This window comes from Heterodontus francisci, chromosome 14 (genome assembly GCF_036365525.1).
Source record: "Heterodontus francisci isolate sHetFra1 chromosome 14, sHetFra1.hap1, whole genome shotgun sequence".
Classification (NCBI taxonomy): Eukaryota; Metazoa; Chordata; class Chondrichthyes; order Heterodontiformes; family Heterodontidae; genus Heterodontus; species Heterodontus francisci.
Window position 1 is genome coordinate 70126095 of NC_090384.1, and position 21050 is coordinate 70147144.

The 21050-nt window shown below is 44.5% G+C and overlaps 1 protein-coding gene across 1 annotated transcript in view; it reads left to right on the top strand.

The window, feature by feature from the left end:
• The window catches only part of LOC137376913 (uncharacterized), a 158162-nt gene that overhangs the window by 103308 nt on the left and 33804 nt on the right, over window positions 1-21050 (top strand). Inside the window, exons 30-33 of the mRNA XM_068045868.1 lie at window positions 5729-5795; window positions 8276-8373; window positions 9533-9610; window positions 12192-12292. Of these exons, the coding sequence (XP_067901969.1) occupies window positions 5729-5795; window positions 8276-8373; window positions 9533-9610; window positions 12192-12292 (344 nt within the window). The remainder of the gene's footprint in view (window positions 1-5728; window positions 5796-8275; window positions 8374-9532; window positions 9611-12191; window positions 12293-21050) is intronic.

Consider the following 21050-nt stretch of genomic DNA (forward strand, 5'->3'; position numbering starts at 1 on the left):
GGCTCTTTAAATCAGTTCATTTTAGCCCTATCTAAAAGTTAACAGTTAGTTTAGTGTATGTTACCTGGGCCCACTGCCCTCCCCCAGCCACACCTGCTCTTTGTTTTCTCAATGAAATTGATCCGGATGAAACTGACGAGCACAGCTGCCGATACTTTAATCTCCGATCCTGCTGTCTTCACTGCCCAGAGTGTCTGCAGCCACGGCATGCGGTAAGTCCATTGAGGTGAAGAAGGAGCTGCGGGACCCGAGAGAAGTCCTGGGAAAAGGTACCCCGAACACCCAAAACATCCACGAACGGCCCCCCCGGCCGCAACTTCAAAGCGCCCGCGGGAGATGGCTCGGAGAGCATCTGCAGCGCACTGTCGGCAATGCTGCATGCCTTTATTTAAACCACTGCAAAAAAAAAAACCCTTAACAAATGTAATCACCTCTAAGTCTGCCAAATGATGCTTCACCTCCCGAAGGACGTAGATGAGCTTTCCGGACGTCGATGGTGGGCACTGAGGAAATGGCTTATTACCTGCACCAGATTCCACCCCCCCTCCCCCCCCCCCCCTTTACCCCCCTTCCACCCCCCCCCCACCCCCGTCCCCTTCCCTGCTCCACCCTCTCAGCTCACCCCCTCACAACCCCGTCCCAGCCCGCCCCCCCCTCGCACCATCTTCACCCCGCACCCCCTTCCCCTGCACCCCCCCCCCCACCCCCTTGCATCCCCTCCTCCCACCGGCACCATCCTACACCTGTGTAGGGGCCCCAACAACCCCACTGCCTTGTGGGCGTCTCGGGAGAGACCAAGGCTAAGGGAGTAAACCCTAACAGAAAATCCGGAGCGGAACCCCGTAGGCGGTCATGTGTCACCTTTGGCATGTTTCCGGCAGTTCCTGCAGCCATACTGGTGCCAAACGTCGTGTCCTGCACTCCTTTGGACCCCACCAGAAAGGCCGAGAGGGGGGTTTTGACGACTGGGCAACTCTCAACCTCCATAAATTTGCCCAGGCATGCGCCATGGAGAGGTCACTCCATAGTTGCCTCACAGCGACTGAAACAACACGGAAGGCAGCAGTTACGGGTTATAAGTCCAGATAAATTGGCGTAGAAACTGGGCGCCACGGGTTGCCTTTGTCGGTGGGAGAGGTCATTGCACCTCACTGGACAGCTACCGCCCGCCTCAAACCGGGCAGCCCCCGGTCAATAAGGTTCTGTCCCGCCACAGTCTGCCTGCTTCAATGGGTGCTTGGAGCTCAGGGTCATTGCCCGAAAGGTGGACTGATACACCGCACCAAACAACATGAAAAAAGGAAAGAAGGTACCAGCCCTTCGCTTTGCAAGCTGGAACGTCAGAACTATGTGTCCTGGCCTGTCGGAAGACCTTACACAAATCAACGATTCTCGGAAGACCGCCATCATTAACAACGAGCTCAGTAGACTCAATTTGGACATTGCAGCACTTCAGGAGACTCGCCTCCCCGCGAGTGGCTCTCTAGCAGAGCAAGACTACACCTTCTTCTGGCAGGGCAGGGATCCTGAAGAACCAAGACAGCATGGAGTGGGCTTCGCCATCAGAAACTCCTTGCTCAGCATGATAGAGCCTCCCTCAAATGGCTCGGAACGCATACTGTCCATCCGACTGCTCACCACCTCTGGTCCAGTACACCTACTCAGCATCTATGCTCCAACACTCTGTTCCGCACCTGAAGCTAAAGACCAGTTCTATGAACAACTCCATAACATCATTAGCAGCATCCCCAACACCGAACACCTATTCCTGCTGGGGGACTTTAATGCCAGGGTTGGGGCCGACCATGACTCATGGCCCTCCTGCCTTGGGCGCTATGGCGTTGGAAGGATGAATGAGAACGGGCAGAGACTGCTTGAGTTGTGTACCTATCATAACCTCTGCATCACCAACTCGTTCTTTCACACTAAACCCTGTCACCAGGTTTCATGGAGGCACCCAAGATCACGTCGTTGGCACCAGCTAGACCTCATTGTCACAAGGCGAGCCGCCTTAAACAGTGTTCAAATCACACGCAGCTTCCACAGTGCGGACTGCGACACCGACCACTCCCTGGTGTGCAGCAAGGTTAGACTCAGACCAAAGAAGTTGCATCATTCCAAGCAGAAGGGCCACCCGCGCATCAACACGAGCAGAATTTCTCACCCACAGCTGTTACAAAAATTTCTAAATTCACTTGTAACAGCCCTTCAAAACACTCCCACAGGGGATGCTGAGACCAAGTGGGCCCACATCAGAGACGCCATCTATGAGTCAGCTTTGACCACCTACGGCAAAAGTGGGAAGAGAAATGCAGACTGGTTTCAATCTCATAATGAAGAGCTGGAACCTGTCATAGCCGCTAAGCGCATTGCACTTTTGAACTACAAGAAAGCCCCCAGCGATTTAACATCCGCAGCACTTAAAGCAGCCAGAAGTACTGCACAAAGAACAGCTAGGCGTTGCGCAAACGACTACTGGCAACACCTATACAGTCATATTCAGCTGGCCTCAGACACCGGAAACATCAGAGGAATGTATGATGGCATGAAGAGAGCTCTTGGGCCAACCATCAAGAAGATCACCCCCCTCAAATCTAAATCGGGGGACATAATCACTGACCAACGCAAACAGATGGACCGCTGGGTTGAGCACTACCTAGAACTGTACTCCAGGGAGAATGCTGTCACTGAGACTGCCCTCAATGCAGCCCAGCCTCTACCAGTCATGGATGAGCTGGACATACAGCCAACCAAATCGGAACTCAGTGATGCCATTGATTCCCTAGCCAGCGGAAAAGCCCCTGGGAAGGACAGCATTACCCCTGAAATAATCAAGAGTGCCAAGCCTGCTATACTCTCAGCACTACATGAACTGCTATGCCTGTGCTGGGACGAGGGAGCAGTACCCCAGGACATGCGCGATGCCAACATCATCACCCTCTATAAAAACAAAGGTGACCGTGGTGACTGCAACAACTACCGTGGAATCTCCCTGCTCAGCATAGTGGGGAAAGTCTTTGCTCGAGTCGCTCTGAACAGGCTCCAGAAGCTGGCCGAGCGCGTCTACCCTGAGGCACAGTGTGGCTTTCGTGCAGAGAGATCGACTATTGACATGCTGTTCTCCCTTCGTCAGATACAGGAGAAATGCCGTGAACAACAGATGCCCCTCTACATTGCTTTCATTGATCTCACCAAAGCCTTTGACCTCGTCAGCAGACGTGGTCTCTTCAGACTACTAGAAAAGATCGGATGTCCACCAAAGCTACTAAGTATCATCACCTCATTCCATGACAATATGAAAGGCACAATTCAACATGGTGGCTCCTCATCAGAGCCCTTTCCTATCCTGAGTGGTGTGAAACAGGGCTGTGTTCTCGCACCCACACTTTTTGGGATTTTCTTCTCCCTGCTGCTTTCACATGCGTTCAAATCCTCTGAAGAAGGAATTTTCCTCCACACAAGATCAGGGGGCAGGTTGTTCAACCTTGCCCGTCTAAGAGCGAAGTCCAAAGTACGGAAAGTCCTCATCAGAGAACTCCTCTTTGCTGACGATGCTGCTTTAACATCTCACACTGAAGAATGCCTGCAGAGTCTCATCGACAGGTTTGCGTCTGCCTGCAATGAATTTGGCCTAACCATCAGCCTCAAGAAAACGAACATCATGGGGCAGGATGTCAGAAATGCTCCATCCATCAATATTGGCGACCACGCTCTGGAAGTGGTTCAAGAGTTCACCTACCTAGGCTCAACTATCACCAGTAACCTGTCTCTAGATGCAGAAATCAACAAGCGCATGGGTAAGGCTTCCACTGCTATGTTCAGACTGGCCAAGAGAGTGTGGGAAAATGGCGCACTGACACGGAACACAAAAGTCCGAGTGTATCAGGCCTGTGTCCTCAGTACCTTGCTCTACGGCAGCGAGGCCTGGACAACGTATGCCAGCCAAGAGCGACGTCTCAATTCATTCCATCTTCGCTGCCTTCGGAGAATACTTGGCATCAGGTGGCAGGACTATATCTCCAACACAGAAGTCCTTGAAGCGGCCAACACCCCCAGCTTATACACACTACTGAGTCAGCGGCGCTTGAGATGGCTTGGCCATGTGAGCCGCATGGAAGATGGCAGGATCCCCAAAGACACATTGTACAGCGAGCTCGCCACTGGTATCAGACCTACCGGCCGTCCATGTCTCCGTTATAAAGACGTCTGCAAACGCGACATGAAATCGTGTGACATTGATCACAAGTCGTGGGAGTCAGTTGCCAGCATTCGCCAGAGCTGGCGGGCAGCCATAAAGACAGGGCTAAATTGTGGCGAGTCGAAGAGACTTAGTAGTTGGCAGGAAAAAAGACAGAGGCGCAAGGGGAGAGCCAACTGTGCAACAGCCCCAACAAACAAATTTCTCTGCAGCACCTGTGGAAGAGCCTGTCACTCCAGAATTGGCCTTTATAGCCACTCCAGGCGCTGCTTCACAAACCACTGACCACCTCCAGGCGCGTATCCATTGTCTCTCGAGATAAGGAGGCCCAAAAAGAAAGAATTAAATAACCAACTGGTTTATCTACAGCACCTAAAATATATTAGTTCTTACACGATCTCAGTACAACGTCTTCTCAGAGCAGTCTGTTTTCTTTTGCTGTAGAACCTTCTAGTTTCAGTTTTAACTCTTAAGCTCCACCCATAGGCTTAAGCAATCAAACACTGTGAACATAGATTAATGAACTGACTAATGCAATCAAACCCAGATCAATCAAATACTACACTAACACATGTGGAACCCCACTTCAGAGTCTCCAAACCAAGCTAATGAGAAATCTACTGATATAACATTTCTGTTTGCCCACTATGCAGTTTGCATTGTCTCCTAATAGGGACTCACTCCTATGATCTAATTTCAAAGATCTTAGGTACAGGTAGACTTGGGGATTCCCAAGTGTTTGCAATGCACTACACGATTTTAACCAGTTAAAACCATGCAGTTTAACTGTGTATAATTCCTGGTAAAGTTCCTGCTGCATATTCACTAGGACAGTCCTGCATGTTAGGAGACTGCTTTGCAGGGTTATCTGTAGCCAGGTTCTATGGAGCTTCATTCCTTGTGATGGATCTACCCATGCAGGTTGAATTAATGAAACAGCCTTTTTAGGTATCCTATTAAGGGTGTCCTGAAGTATCCCAGACATACCTGGGTCAGGTATCAAATTACTGAGATTACTACAGATGACGGTGGTTTTGATTTTTCATCACCAGACATGTCACCTTGCTGTTATCACAACTCAAATGACCTCACTTAACTCCATCTCAAGTAGGATAATCACTAAACAACTTGCAAGTTTGAATTCTTGCTAGGTAGACAGCGGGTATCAGTTACTCACAAGTTGCATAGTGAGCTCCATAACAACATAAAATGTATGAATGAATTGCCACCATCCTTTTGATCACAGAATAGGCACCCCGTCATACGCCATGCAAGTGGAAGTGTAGAACTTCAGCAATATCTACTTGCCTCTCTCTAACCCAAATATTGGAAGTACTGAGGCCTGAATATATGAGTGCGTGTTCTCATACCTGGCCGCCTTATGCAATGATGGGAAGTTTTTACAATTGATGATAAAATACTTTTTTTAATGCTAAGACCCCCCTTTCTGCCTCCCAAAAAGGAGACATTTGTTCATGGAATGCTTACTACCCAAGAATGATGTATTTACACTTTTTTCCATTAATCTAGATATTGGTGGTTAATGGTTGTGGATCTCTGTTTTCTTCACTGTCTGCTGTGCTCTGTGATCCTGGAGGTAAGTGATGACTGAAACAGGACGGGTGTTTATTCAAGCAGCAAAACATTGGATTTCCCTTCTGGTTGTTAGGAATTGTATCCTGGGCGTGATCATGTTTCTTGGCATTTGATACATCATCACCGTAAAAGTAAGATTACAACTTTTGAGCTGCCGTCTGTTTGAAATGAACTCATGTAAGTAAAGTACCGTAAATCTTAGCTTCTAACCTCTTCACAGCCTTGATCCAAAGTAGGCACAGTGCTGAAATCTGGAAGAGAGGTGAGGCTAGCTAACTATCCTTGACATCAAAACAGCATTTAACTGAGCGTGTAACAAAGAGACCTAGCAAAACTGGAGTCAGTGGGAAAACCCACCAGCGGAAGATGGTCATGTTAACGGTAAAGCCTAAATCGGGTATAAAATTAAAACCCGACCCGGGCCTACCCGACCACAGCCAACCTGAGCCCAAGCCCTTTAATTTTTTTTTGTGCCTGACCCGAACCAACCTGACACGAATCTCCTTCATCTGTTCCAGCAGCAGGCTATTCCTGCAGCTGAAGTTGTGGGGAATCATGGGTAAGCCAGATCCCATGACTTCCTGGAAGCATGTCCAGCCTGACCCGACCTGAGCCCGAATGCTGGACTCGGAATTTTGTCCCCACCCAACCCGAACCCGATACATATAGTCGGGTCTAGTTGGGTTCGCGTCGGGTAGCTAGGCCTTAGTTTACTGTCATGGTTGTCAGAGGCCAATCGTTGCAGCCCCAGGACATAGCTGCTAGAGTTCCTCGGGGCAGCACCCATGGCCCAGCTATCTTCAATTGCTTCATCAGTGATCTAACCTTTGTCATGTCAGGCTGTTTACTGACAATTCTGTAGTGTTCAACTCCGTAAACAACTCCTCCAAAAATAGAGCATGCCAATTTACAGCAGGACTTGGAAAACAAAAGAAAGACTTGTATTTACATATTGCCAGACAATTAAGCACTTTTTTGAAACATAGTCACTGTTGTAATGTACGAAATGAGGCAGCTAATTTGCACACAGCAAACTCCCACAAACAGCACCGTGCTAATGACCAGATCATCTGTTTTTGTGATGTTAATTGAAGGATAAATATTGGCCAGGACACCAGGGATAACTCCCCTGCTTTTCTCTAAAATAGCAACATGGGATCAGTTATGTCCACCTGAGAGGATAGACAGGGCTTTGGTTTAACGTCTTATACAAGGAACAGCATCTTTGACAGTGCAGCACTCTGTCAATACTGGCAACCAAATGTCAATCTTGATTTTTGTGTTCAAGCCCTGGAAGGGGACTTGAACCCACAAACTTCTGACTTAGAGGCAAGAGTGCTACCAATTGAGTCATGGCAGACACACAAGTCAACATCCAGGTTTGGACTGACAAGTGACAGGTAACATCTGTGCCACATAAGTCCCAGTTAATGACCATCTCCAACAATGGCACCTTGATCACTGATTCCCTCACCATGAACATCCTGGGGGCTCCTATTGTTCAGAAACTTAACTGGACCAGGTAAATCAACACTATGGCTAAATGACAAGGCAGAGTCTTACTATCCTGTGATGACTGACTTGCCTCCTGACCCCTCAAAGCCTCTCAACCACCTACAAGACTCAAATCCAGGGTGTGACTATTCACAGAATACCCACTGTTCACCCTGGATGGTGAAGCAGTCATAACACTCAAGAAGCTCAGCATCATTTGGTCTGTTTGAACATTCCCCCTGTCACTCAACTGAATTTTCACTCCGACATTACTGGTGTACTGTAGCTGCAATATTTACCAACTAAAGGAGGCACTGTAGCGACTCACCACCGTTACTTTGACAATGCCTCCCAGCTCCATGGCCTCGACCACTGGGAAGGTCAAGAACAGCAATGTCTTGGGATACCATCACCTCCAGGTTCCTCTCCAAGTCATGCACCATCCTAATTTAAACATGTCCCACTGTTGTTCCTGCATTGCTAGTTTACTATCCTATAATTAGCTACCTATGGTCATTGTGGGTGCATGGTTTGAGAAGGCCCACCACCACAATTTCAGAGCAACTAGTGATGGGCAATAAATAAAGCCTGGCCAACATCACCCACATCCCAAGAACAATAATTTAAAAAAATCTGTTTCTGCAAATTTGGGGGATATCTTAAGTGGACAACCCAGAGAAGTGTTTGGGGAAGTGATGAATAAGCTATTATCTTTCAGTCCATTCCTAATATTTGTTATCATTGACGCTAATGTAAGTCCTTCACTTTGTCCCAACATAGGATGCTTAGGGAAATGTATTTTGTTTTGGGGCTTATTAATTTATATCACTAATAACCCATACACTACTAGTTAATTGCAACATTTATGCTGATAAATGGAGTTGGTTGATTCAGCGGGTTAATAATTTTAACTTGTTTGTTTTTTGATCATCTGTCATTTTATTTTTAAAATCACTGTACTGCCTGGTTTCCCTTCTGCTTCGACAGATAGAATCCTACTACCTGCCCCATACTATGGGGGTATCAAGAGTGATATCTTTTTATACAGCACAGTCAAACCACTACTTGTGCATTTGGAAAGCAAAGTAAGGAGATCATACAAAAAACAGATATCCTGAAAATGTGATTTTTGTAGTTCCTCGTGTTTTGTAATTATACTTTGTAACTCTTGCTGAACTTTAGTTAAGTGAATGAAAACTTAACAATTGAGTAATCTAAAGTTTATCCTTTACCATTCGTGCCCTCTGAGTTATGTCATGAACAGTGATGTATTAGGCATTTAAATCTTGTAAAGTTTTGTTTTGTTCTAGATGATGTTTGTGGGATCAATTTCATCATCTGGCTTAACTACTAGCACACTGGTGGACATGATCAGAACGGGTGTGCCAGCCACTTAATACTGGTTCACTGCATTACACAACCAAAGTGATTCTTTACAACGCAGCCAGCCGCTGACGTCATCAGACTGTGCCAGGATGCACACACGGGCTCCTGCTCTCTGCACGTGCACTGCGTTCCGGATTGCAGGACCGGTTGGCGCATGCGCAGATGGCGTCATCGCATTACGCAGGGAAATGGGGAGATAGCTGGGTGGGGGAGGGGGGAGAGCGGCCGAAGACCTTGGTGGCGGCGGGTGCGGATGCGCTCTCCTCCTCCCTTCCCACTCGCTGGCACGCTCTCCCCCCACCCCCGCCCGTTCGCTCTCCCTCACCCCCCCTGCCTGCTCGCTCTCCCCACCCTGCCCGCTCGCTCGCTCTCTCCGGCCATTCTGTGCTGCCATGTATTTACTTTGCCTTTGTGTGATTATTTCAGCAGCGCCATCTTTAGTCCTGGTAACTGCCTGGTCGTCGCAGACTGTGACGTTTTAGTGGCACAGGCTGCATTTGCGCATGTGACTGTGCAGCGCCACCTAGTGGTTGCGTTGTCAGCAAATGCATCCTTACACAACTGTCTTTCATCTCTGGAGCTCCATATTCAAGCAAAGTCTCTGTCCGATTGATAGCATATCTTACATCTTGGTATTTGGTGGTGTTTTTTAATCCTCCTCTTAATGCACCATTTGCAATTCCCTGACTGAGTGAATGATGCCCATAGGGTTTTTGCCAATGCAGTGGTGTGTGATCCCTTTGTGTTGACTTGCATTGCCTTCACCTTCACCATATAGCCCAAAGAACACTAGGAAGCTGCTACATAGAGAATTGAAAACCCAGGTCTTGCAGTGAACTTCTGATGGCCTTGTTGTAGGTGACTGATGGAGACACACGTCCATTTCAACTAACAGTGGGAAAGCTTGAAAAATCAATGCAAACTGCACAGTTCCAGGTGAGCGGACGATTCAGAAATGTTCATTATTCCTATAATAGGATAATATCTTTTTATAATTTAATTATAGAACTGCTTTCTTTTCTAAGTTTCAGAGAATGAGAATTTAATAGAACATCCATCAAAATTCTGTGTACAATTAAAACAAATTCTTATATATTCTGCAGTGATTGTGCCATGCCTATAGTTTCAGTTGACCAATTCATGCTTTGTTCCTATTACTCAGAACAAATAACACATTGGGCTGAATTTTATCAGCCCTTCGACATTGGGGGTTGTGGCAGAGGGACTGTAAATTCTGCTGGGAGAGGTCGGCCTTGACCCCCGACGCCGATAAGTTCCCGTCGCATTTTATCAGTGGTGGTGGGACCTCGGTGTGGCCCCCCCATCCCGCTGCTCAGTGGTGGGACCTTCATTTAAACATTTAAATTAATTCAAACAATATGCTGATTATCTGGTCCTGGTGGCTGTCCCACGATTTTACGGCCGCCAGCTGCAACTCGTTCGGAGTTCTGAGGCGAGGCACTGGTGGGGAAGGGGGAGGATTGAAATTATCAGGGCGGGATGGGTGGAACAGGCAAAACAATTCTTATTCGCTGTGGGGATGGTGGGAAGGGGTTGAAGGGCAAATGTGAAGAGGCTGGGGGAAGAAAGTTCAGGAGTGAAATTGATTTTATTCATATCAGCCAATAAGACAACCATTATGGGGGTTGGGAAAGGACGTCCAGCCTATCATATGTTATTTTCAATAAAATGTCCAGTGTTAAACCTTCAAAATTTCAATTTTATGCTAAGGACTTGAAGCCCTTTAAAAATGGCGCCGGCGCCGGATGCCATGGCCGAGGACGGAGCGGTCGCCCCCTCTATGTCATTGGGCGTGTCAGGGGTGGCCACTCTGCCCCCTTCATTTAAATGAGCCCCCGCATAAAATATCGCGGGGGCTCAGCGGCGGCACCTCTGTGTTGGAAGGCCACTGAGTTCAAAGTGTGCCGCCGTGATATGCAGCGCGTTAATAAAATTCATCCCATTATGTCAAAGGTTTGTTACATGTGAACAAGCTGATACAAAAGTTAGCAAATTTGTTGATGTCTAAGTAATTGAACCTTTAGGCATTTACCTTCAGGTGTTTCCCTCTAGAAATTAGAAATTAGTTTGCTTTTTTAATGCTGTGTTTGGAGAAAATCTATAATGAGAATCAAAATACCTGATCAATAATTCTTGAAGACCATTTCATTACAAACAATGTGTCAGAAGATTGTTTGTTCCTCTCAGTTTATCATCTTTTCACCAACCGTTCCTCTCTGGCTGAAATAAATTCGAAGACTCTGATGGTTCCTATGTAACTAAGTTCAGTCTAAGCTCCTCATCATTGTTGTCATTTTACTCACTTCAGTGAGAAGATTCTGCTTTTATAAATGTCAGCATGAAGTTTATCTCCCATATCTTCAGGTTAATGCATTCTGAAAAATGAACTGAAGAGCAGATTGTATTTAATAATGTTGACTGATAACAGCCTGCTTCACTCCTGTCTCTTTCCAGCCTGATCTTCAATGGTTTCTTGATTCAAGTTTTCAAAATCAGCACTCAATCGTGCCTCAATACACCGTATGCTTTAACTTTGTTCAGTGGGTGTTTTCTCACTAACTCAAAAGTTTGAGAAAACCTCCGACAACTCTCAACTCTATTCAACCTCTTGCCAGTTGTTTTCACTTCCTGCACTTAACTTCCAGAAAGGAAAGGTCCCACTTAGTTTGTATCTTTATTGTGTTGCTTTTGGATTATGGCCCATATATCAGAGGCCCAGTCTCTGTGTAAAATGGTTGGGCTAGTTAGAAAAGTGTATTTATCAAAAATTAAGCATAACAATGTTGATTTTGAACACTTGATACACTTGTCATGAAACACTTTGAATGTTTAATTCAGTACTGCTAACCCATTTCCAAAATAGAATTTTGAGTTGCTTTGTCCATCTTCAGTACCATTCTAAGTGAAATCCATCAAAATTGAATGACTGACTGACTGTGGTTGCAAGAGTTCAGAAGATTAAAGTGTGAAGCTGCCTAGGCCCTAAGTTTTGGAATTCCTCCCTAAGCCTTTCTGCCTCTTTACCCATCTCTCCTCCTTTAAAACATTCCTTAAGAGCTAACTCTTTGACCAAACTTTTGACAACACTCCTGTGAAGCACCTTGAGATGTTTTACTGTGTTAAAGGTGCTATATAAATGCAAGTTGTTGTTGATCTATTCTGAATAGCTTGTGCAATTTGAGAGATAAAAGCAAGAACTTGAAATGCTGTAAATCAGAAATAAAAACGGAAGATGCAGGTTCGTCAACATCTGAAAAGGGAAAAAATGACAAGTCTGATGAAGGGTTGAGCCTGATATATAAAATGTAAAGAAGCAGATAAGGGTTAACATTTTAGTTATTGTAATTAGCATGACTCAACTCGCAAAGGAGGGGAATTATTTAGTTGATTCTTTTTGATTCAATGAAATCCTAAAATACTTCCATTCAGATTGGACTGGCGTTTTGTGGGAGGTTGTTTTGTGTTGACTCTGATTTTCTTTTTTGTGTAATCACAGGGTACCAGGGTCACGGCCATGATTCTGACAAATCCCCACAATCCCTTGGGTGATATTTATTCAGCAACAGAAATGAAAGAGTTTCTTGAATTTGCTAAAAGGTGAGAGTTCCACTGAGGCTATGAGAGAGTCTTAAATAATCTCTGGCCAGACCAGCAATGAAGGTCTCTACGGAGATGTATGTTTTTCTTTAAATTGCTAAATTGGTTAGAAATTAGATATGTGAATCTGCTGCAGACGATTAGTTTCTGACAGTTCTAGGATATAAAATTGTGTGTTTTAATTTTCATGTCTTGCTCTGAAGAATTTTAAAACTGCCTGCTCAATGTTTCTGCCTACTCTTCAACTTTGATTTCAAATAATTCACTTCATTTCACAAAGGCTGAGTTTGGGGACTGTCTTTGACATCACAGGCACTGCAACTACATGTGTGGATAGTGTGCCCTCTGCAGTTGCAGCATCACCAAGCTCAGTCTGTGATGTCAAAGACAGTCCCCAAACTCAGCCAAAACAAAGAGAAGGGCAGAGTGGAGCGAGTGGGCAGTGGTGGGGGGAGGGGGGGTGGTGGGGTGGTGGGTGGTGGCAGCAGTTCCTGGGTTGGAACTTGTGTCCGTTGCTTTTTTTTCCTATTTGTAATTCCATTCATCCCCCAGTGGTGGCGTTGCCTGAATCTTTATCAGAACTGAAATTTTTGGGGTGATCTTAGGATTTCACCTATGCTGAAGAAGATCGGCAACAAATTAGCACTATTGTGCCTTATTCTACCATAAAGTGGATTTAATAATTTTCTACTCTCCACTCCCTCCCCCCTACCCACCCCACCCCACACATGCCCGCAACTCCTGCTGTGTATAGATCATTATCTTGTGCTGCCCAGAGTCATGTTTTCTCACTCAAACATTTCTGGCTACTGTGTTCCAGATTACTTTAAATTAATGAAAGGATCTGCTCAGTCTCAAGTACATCTGAGCAGTGCAAAGCATTATTCAAACTAATTCATGCTGCCTCATGGAATGGGAGGATGTTGTTTTGTGTTCATAATTTCCCCACCTGATTTTTCAAAGCGTTGTCAGAAGACATCAAGCAGAGGGCAGGTGCTTGTCTATAAAGGGGCAGGAGGAAATTAGGAGGTTTTTTTTTCATTTATTCGTTCATGGGATGTGGACATCGTTGGCAAGGCCTCCATTTATTGCTCATCCTTTATTGCCCTTGAGCTGCCTTCTCCAGATGCTGCAGTCCATTTGGTGTAGGTACACCTGCAGTGCTGTAAGGGAGGGAGTCCAGGATTTTGACCCAGTGAGGATGAAGGAACGGCGATATATTTCCAAGGCAGGATGTTGTGTGACTTGGACGGCAACATGCAGATGGTAGTTTTCCCATACATTTGCTGCCCTTGTTCTTCCAGGTGGTAGAGGTTGTGAGTTTGGAAGGTATAGTCAGAGAAGCCTTGCCAAGTTGCTGCAGTGCATCGTAGATTTGACACACTGCAGCCGCTATGTGCTGGTGGTGGAGGGAGTTAATGTTTCAGGTGGTGGATAGAATGCCAATAAGCTGGGCTGCTTTGTCTTGGATAAGATTCTAGAGTATTGTTAGAGATGCGCTAATCCAGGCAAGTGGGGAGTATTCCAACAGACTCCTTACTTGTGCCAGATAGATGGTGGAAAGACTTTGGGGAGTCAGGAGATGTGTTACTCACTGTAGAATTCCCAGCCTCTGACCTGCTGTTGTAGCTACAATAATTAAGTTTCTGGTCAGTAGTGATCCCTAAGATGTTGTTAGTGGGGGATTCAGTGATGGTAATGCCATTGAATGTCAAGAGAAGGTGGTTAGACTCTCTCTTGTTGGGAGATGGTCATTACCTGGCACTTGTGTGATGCAAATGTTACTTGTCATTTATCAGCCCAAGCCTGCATGTTGTCCAGGTTTTGCTGCATGTGGGCATAATCTGAGGGGTTGCAAAAGGTACTGAACACTATACAATTATCAGCGACCATCTCCACTTCTGACCTAATGATGTAGGGAAGGTCATTTATGAAGCAGTTGAAGATGCTTGGGCCTAGGCAAATGCCCCAAGGAACTCATGCAGCAATGTCCTGGTGCTGAGACAATTGGTCTCCAATAACCACAGCCATCTTTCTTTGTGCTAGGTATGGCCACAGCTATTGGAGAGTTTTCCCCCTGATTCCCAATGACTAAAATTTTGCTAGGGCCTCTTGATGTCCCACTTGGTCAAAACTTGCCTTGATGTCAAGTACAGTCACTCTCGCCTGACCTCTGGAATTCAGCTCTTTTGTTTATGTTTGGACCAAGGGTGTAATGTGGTCTGGAGCTGAGTGGTCCTGGTGGAACCAAAAATGAGCATCTCTGAGTAAGTTATTGATGAGGAACTGCCGCTTGATAGCATTGTCATTGAGACCTTCTGTCACTTTGCTGATGACTGAAAGTAGACTGATGGGATGGTAATTGGGCAGAATGGATTTGCCCTGCTTTTTGTGGACATAACGTACCTGGGAAGTTTTCCACATTGTTGGGTAGATGCCAATTTTGTAATTGCACTACAAAAGTTTGGCTAGTGTTGCAGCTAGTTCTGAAACAGAAGTCTTCAGCACTACGGCTAGGTTAGTGTCGGGATCCACAGACTTTTCTGTAGCCTCTTCCAAGAAGTAAGTGTGCAAAATTAAAGCACATGGGATTGGGGGTAATATACTGGCATGGATTGAGAATTGGTTGACAGATAGGAAACAGAGAGTAGGAATAATTGGGTCTTTTTCCAGGTGGCAGGCAGTCAATGTGGGTACCGCAGGGATCAGTGCTTGGGCCCCAGCTATTCACAATATTTATTAATGACGCGTCATGAGCCTGTAGTTTTTTTTCCAGAATATGCAGTTTGCCTTTAAGGCTTGCAAGGGATCAGTATTGCTTTAAGAGCCAGCAAGCCTCAGGAGTTATAGGAAGTTGCATTTTCGTTGCCTTAGAAACAGCCATTTGGAGACTGCAATTCAAAAGGTGCATTCTCATTACCATAGATAAAGCCACTGGGAGTGAGTCTCGTGCGATACATTTGTTACAATTCAGTTTTGAACTGGCTTTTAGTTGAAGACAGTTTGTTCTAAGACAAACAGAGACATACAGACATAGCTGGTGTTGGCACCTGAAGAAAGAGCTCTCAACCATTTAAACTGAAGGAATAGGATTTTTGTCTGTTTTTATTATTATCGCTCAAAATTCTAAAAAAGTTAAGCCAAAATAGAGATCTCTGGTAATTTGAACTGAAGGAAGGGAAGTTAGACTGTGACAATCTTTTATCCCTCAAAAAACTCTAAAGTCAGATTGATTCTGTTGAAAGTGTTTGCAAGTCGTTAATTGTTGAAATTCGCTGGAGAGGGAAAGCAACACTCTGTGAGGACTTCAAGCAACATTCTGTGAGGACTTCAAGCAACATTGGACTGTAAATTTGCAAGGACTCTCATTTTTTCTATTTTAAATGTTGTTTATATCATCATAGTGTTTAAGAATTTGGTTCTTCGAATTAAAGAGTTAATTTGTTGATTTAAAGACACCTGGCTTGGTTAGCCTCATTCGAGGGTTAATAGATGGTACAATTCGGCTGTGTCTTTCTTGAATTTGGAAAGTTTTAAATGATATGTTAGCCAATCTGTGGAGCGACAGGATTGAATTAACAGTGCGTTGGTCCCACCAACGTATATTTTGATTGGCAGCTTTGACAGGAGTGGTCGGTCGTAACACTTGGATGAGGGAACTAAATGTAACATTTCCAAGTTTGCAGATGACACAAAGCTGGGGGGGGGAATGTGAGCTGTGAGGAGGATGCAAAGAGGCTCCAATGTGATTTGAACAAGTTGGGTGAGTGGGCAAATGCATGGCAGATGCAGTTTAATGTGGATAAATGTGAGGTTATCTACTTTGGTTGTAAAAACAGAAAGGCAGATTATTATCTGAATGGTGATAGATTGGGAAAGGGGGAGGTGCAATGAGACGTGGGTGTCCTTGTACACCAGTTGCTGAAAGCAAGCATTCAGGTGCAGCAAGCAGTTAGAAAGGCGAATGGTATGTTGGCCTTCATTGCAAGAGGATTTGAGTACAGGAGCAAGGATGTCTTACTGCAGTTATAGAAGGCCTTGGTGAGACCACATCTGGAGTATTGTGTGCAGTTTTGGTCTCCTTATCTGAAGAAGGATGTTCTTGCCATGGAGGGAGTGCAAAGAAGATTTACTGGGCTGATTCCTGGGATGGCAGGATTGATGTATGAGGAGAGATTGGGTCGACTAGGCCTATATTCACTAGAGTTTAGAAGAGTATGAGGGGATCTCATAGAAACCTATAAAATTCTAACAGGACTGGACAGGCTAGATGCAGGGAGGATGTTCCCGATGGCTGGGGAGTCCAGAACCAGGGGTCACAGTCTCAGGATATGGGGTATGCCATTTAGAACTGAGATGAGAAATTTCTTCACTCACAGGGTAGTGAACCTGTGGAATTCTCTACCGCAGAAGGCAGTGTAGGCCAAATCATTAAATATATTCAAGAAAGAGTTAGATGTAGTTCTTAGGGCTAAAGGGATCAAGGGATACGGGGAGATAGCGGGAACCGGGTACTGAATTAGACGATCAGCCATGATCTTTTTTGAATGGCAGAGCAGGCCCGAAGGGCCAAATGGCCTACTCCTGCTCCTATTTTCTATGTTTCTGTGGTGTTCGACATGGAGGAGTACTGAATTCTCAGTTGAGGGAAGGCAGTAGGTGGTAATCAGCAGGTTTCCTTGCCCATGTTTCACCTGATGCCATGAGACCTCATGGCATCTGGAGTCAATGTTGAGAACTCCCTGAGCCACTCCCTCACCACCTCTGGTGTGTCTGTCCTACCAATGGGATAGGACATACCCAGGGATAGTGAGGAGAAATCTGGGGAGTTCTCTAAAAGGTATGATCATGTGAGCATGACTATGTCAGGCTGTTGCTTGACCTGTCCATGGAACAGTTTTCCCAATCGTGGCACAAGTCCCCAGATGTTCGTGAGGAGGACTTGGCTAGGTCAACTCGGATGAATGTGCCTTTGTCGTTGTACAGTGGATGGATCAATGCTAGGTGGTCCCTCTGGTTTTGTTCTTATTAGACTTTCTTGTAGCAGTTTGATACAACAGAGTGGTTTGCTAGGATATTTTAGAGGGCTGTTAAGAGTCAACCACATTGCTGTGGGTCTGAAGTCACATATACACCAGTCTGGGTAAGGACGGCAGATTTCCTTCCGTAAAGGACATTAGCTCATTCTATCTTCCCTGGCCCCACCAGCCACTCTTGTGCAGTTCCTAGTGGCAAATTACATAGGAGCAGGAGTAAGGCATTTAGTCCCTCAAGCTTGTTCCGCCATTCACAGAGATCATGGCTAATCTGCAACCTAACTCCATATACCTGCCTTTGCTCCATACCCCTTAATACCATTGGTTACCAACGATCTCATTTTCAAAATTACCAATTGATCTAAAATCAATTGCTATTTGCTGAAGAGGGATTCAAAATTCCACCACTCTGTGCGTAGAAGTGTTTCCTAATTTCACTCCTGAAAGGTGAAGCTCTAATTTTTAGACTGTGCCCCCTGGTCCTGAATGCCCCAACTGTGTAAGTAGTTTCTCTCTATCTACCCTATCTGTTCTCCTTAATATCTTGAAAACTTTGATCAAGTCACCCCTTAACCTTCTAAATTCCAGGAAATACAACCCTAATTTGTGTAATCATAATTTAACCTTAGAGTTCAGCTATCATTCTAGTAAATCTGTGCTGCACTTCCTCTAAGGGAAATATATCCTTCCTAAGGTGGGATGTCCAGAACTGCTTGCAGTACTCCAGATGGTCTAACCAGAGCTTTGTACAGCTGAAGAATGTCTTCTCCCCCTTGCTATTCTAGTCCTCTCGATATAAAGGCCAACATTTCATTAGCCTTTTCAATTAATTTCTGTACCTGTTTATAACAGTTTAATGATTGATGTACCTGGGCCCCAAGTCTCTTTGGACAGCCACTGTTTTTATCTTTTCATTTTTAATCCAAAGTGGATGATCTCACATTTGCCTACATTTAAATCCATTTTCCACAGTTTTGCCAACTCACTTAATCTATCAATGTCTCATTGTAATTTTACACTTCCATCTATACAGCTTACAATGCCACTTATCTTTGTGTTGTTGGCAAACTTGGATACATGGCTTTCTATCCCATCATCTAAGTCATTACTGAATACGGTGAATGGTTGAGGCCCAACGTAAATCTTTGCAGGGTGCCACAAGCCATATCCTGCCAATTAAAGTACCTGCCCCTTATCCCGATTCTGTTTCCTGCCACTCAGCCAATTTCCTAACCAATAATTTTTCCTCAACTACATGAGCTTCAACTTTGGCTAACAGTCTTGTCTCAAATGCCTTCTGGAAGTCCATATAAATAACATCCACAGACATTCCCTGTCTACTACTTTAGTCAACTCTTCAAAAAATTCAATCAGATTCATCGTACCCTTTACAAATCTTGCTGACTCTCTCTGATTAGGTGTTTCAAGGTGTTAATTCACCCTATCCTTAATTACAGACTCTAGCAATTTCCTGATGTTGGTCTAACTGGTCTATAGTTCCCTGGTTTTCCTCTCTCACTTTTCTTAAATAGTGGAATGACATGTGCATTTTCCCTTCCAAAGGAATGGTACTCGAATTGAGAGAACCTTGGAAGATTATGGTTAGAGCATCTACAATGTTCTTACCCACTTTCTTTAAAACTCTGCGATGGAAACCATCTGGTCCTGGGGATTCATCACTCTCGTGCTATTATTTTCTTCATGTTATTTTGCTTACATTAATTTTGCTAAGTCCTTGTTCCTGATTTAATATTACTTTCAATGGGAATCCAACATGCTGCCCTCTTCCTCTACTATAAATACTGACGCAAAGTAATTATTCAGCATGTCCGCCATTTCCTTATTTTTGTTGACATTATCATCATTATCAGTTTTCAAGGGGCCCACATTGCTCCAGACCACTGTTTTTTTCCCCAATGTAATTGTTAGCATTTTGTATGTTGGCTTAGATATATCTTGCAAGTTCCTTTTCATACTCCCTTTTTGCAGCTCTTAGTATCTGTTTTGTCACCCTTTGCTGATCTTTGTATCTTTCTCATTCACCAGGATCTGTGCCAGTTTTTGCATTTTTGTATGCTTTTTCTTTTAGTTTAATGTTGTCCCTTATGTCTTTAGTTGTCCATGGAAAGTAGAGCTCTTGCCCCTTCGAGGCATAAATTGGTTCTGTATCACATTAAATTCTTCCTCCCACTTCCGTCTTTTTACCCATTCCAGATTTGCTCAGTTTACTGTGGATGGGTCTTTGGCTCATCACATTGAAGCCTGCCTTAATTTAGAATCTTAGAAGCTGTTTCGCATTTCTGTCTTGCAAATGCTGCCTTGAATTCAATCATATTATGATCACTTTTAGATAAATGTTCACGCACAGTTAAGCTGTTAACCAAATATAGTTCATTACGAGTTGCTAACTTTAATATGGCATGCCCACTTGTTGGTTCTCAGATATATTGAGACAGAAAGCTATTCCAGACATACTCAAGAAATTCAGTGTCTTTCTGATGTGTAATGGTCTGCTTATCCCAATCTATATGAAAGTTAAAATCCCCCATTAAAAGCAGTCTGCCTTTGCTACACACTCGTTTAATCTCTGCATTTATACAATTTATCACTTCACAGCTACCTATAGAAAACTCTCACTACAGTCTTAAATCCTTTTTCTATTCATTAATTGTACCCATAAAGTCTCCACAGCATACCTACCTCTTGTTATATCCTCTCTTCTAAATTGAAGTAATGTCAAGCTTAATCACGAAATTGACTCCTCTCCCTTGACCATTTTCCCTAATTTTCCTCGAGGCCTTATAACTTGGTATATTTAGTTCCCAGTCCTGACCATCTTGTAGCCATGTCCCAGTAATAGTTACCAGGTCATACCCTTCAAGTTTAATTTCTGCCTGTAATTTATTCAATTTGTTCCTCATACTCCATGCGTTTTTATGAAGAATGCTTATTTGGTTCTGTTACGACCAGGTGAGAAAGAGGTCTAGGGGTCCCTTTCAGCCTTCACCTGGTCTTACTGTAACAGGGTTTAATTTTAAACACACCATGTTTTTAGCTCCCCCTTGGTGAATCCTTGTTCACCACTTTCAAATTATGAGGCAATGAAACCAGCACAAACAGGCTTGCTTAGGTTTAAATTAGTTTAAAAGTTGAAATTTCTTAAACTTAAACTCTAATTCAGTTAATGCCTACAGATACACCCTGCGCCCCATACTAGCATGCATACGCAATACATAGATGCAAATAGAGACAGAAAAGTGCAGAAGAAAAATAAAGTGGAAAGGTTTGAGGCAATATCTGAAGAGCTGTTGTTACAGTTCTTCGAGCTCACTGTAGAGTCCTTGATTGTAGGTAAATCTTTCTTTTCGTTGGGGCCCAGTATTCTTCTTAAACCTTGTTTGCTATAGGAGACTTATCTCTCTTGGGATTCATGTGTCTTCAGTGGATTCAGAGGCTTGTGAGAAAGAGATGGGACCAGACAGGAGTGAGATCTTCTCAGTCCAGGAGCAAATAGCTTTTTGCCCAAACTGTTTGTACAAATTCAAAAAGCTCAGGTTGCCCAACAGGTTAGTCATATGACTAGCTGGTTTGACCATGTCCATTTGTGTATTCGGCCATCTGAGCAGTCCACCTGGAATGCGAGCTCCCCCACCTTCAAAGTCTGGTGATCAAAAGTCCATTGTGGGTTGAATGTCAGGGAATGGCTGCTTTGTCCTTCCAAA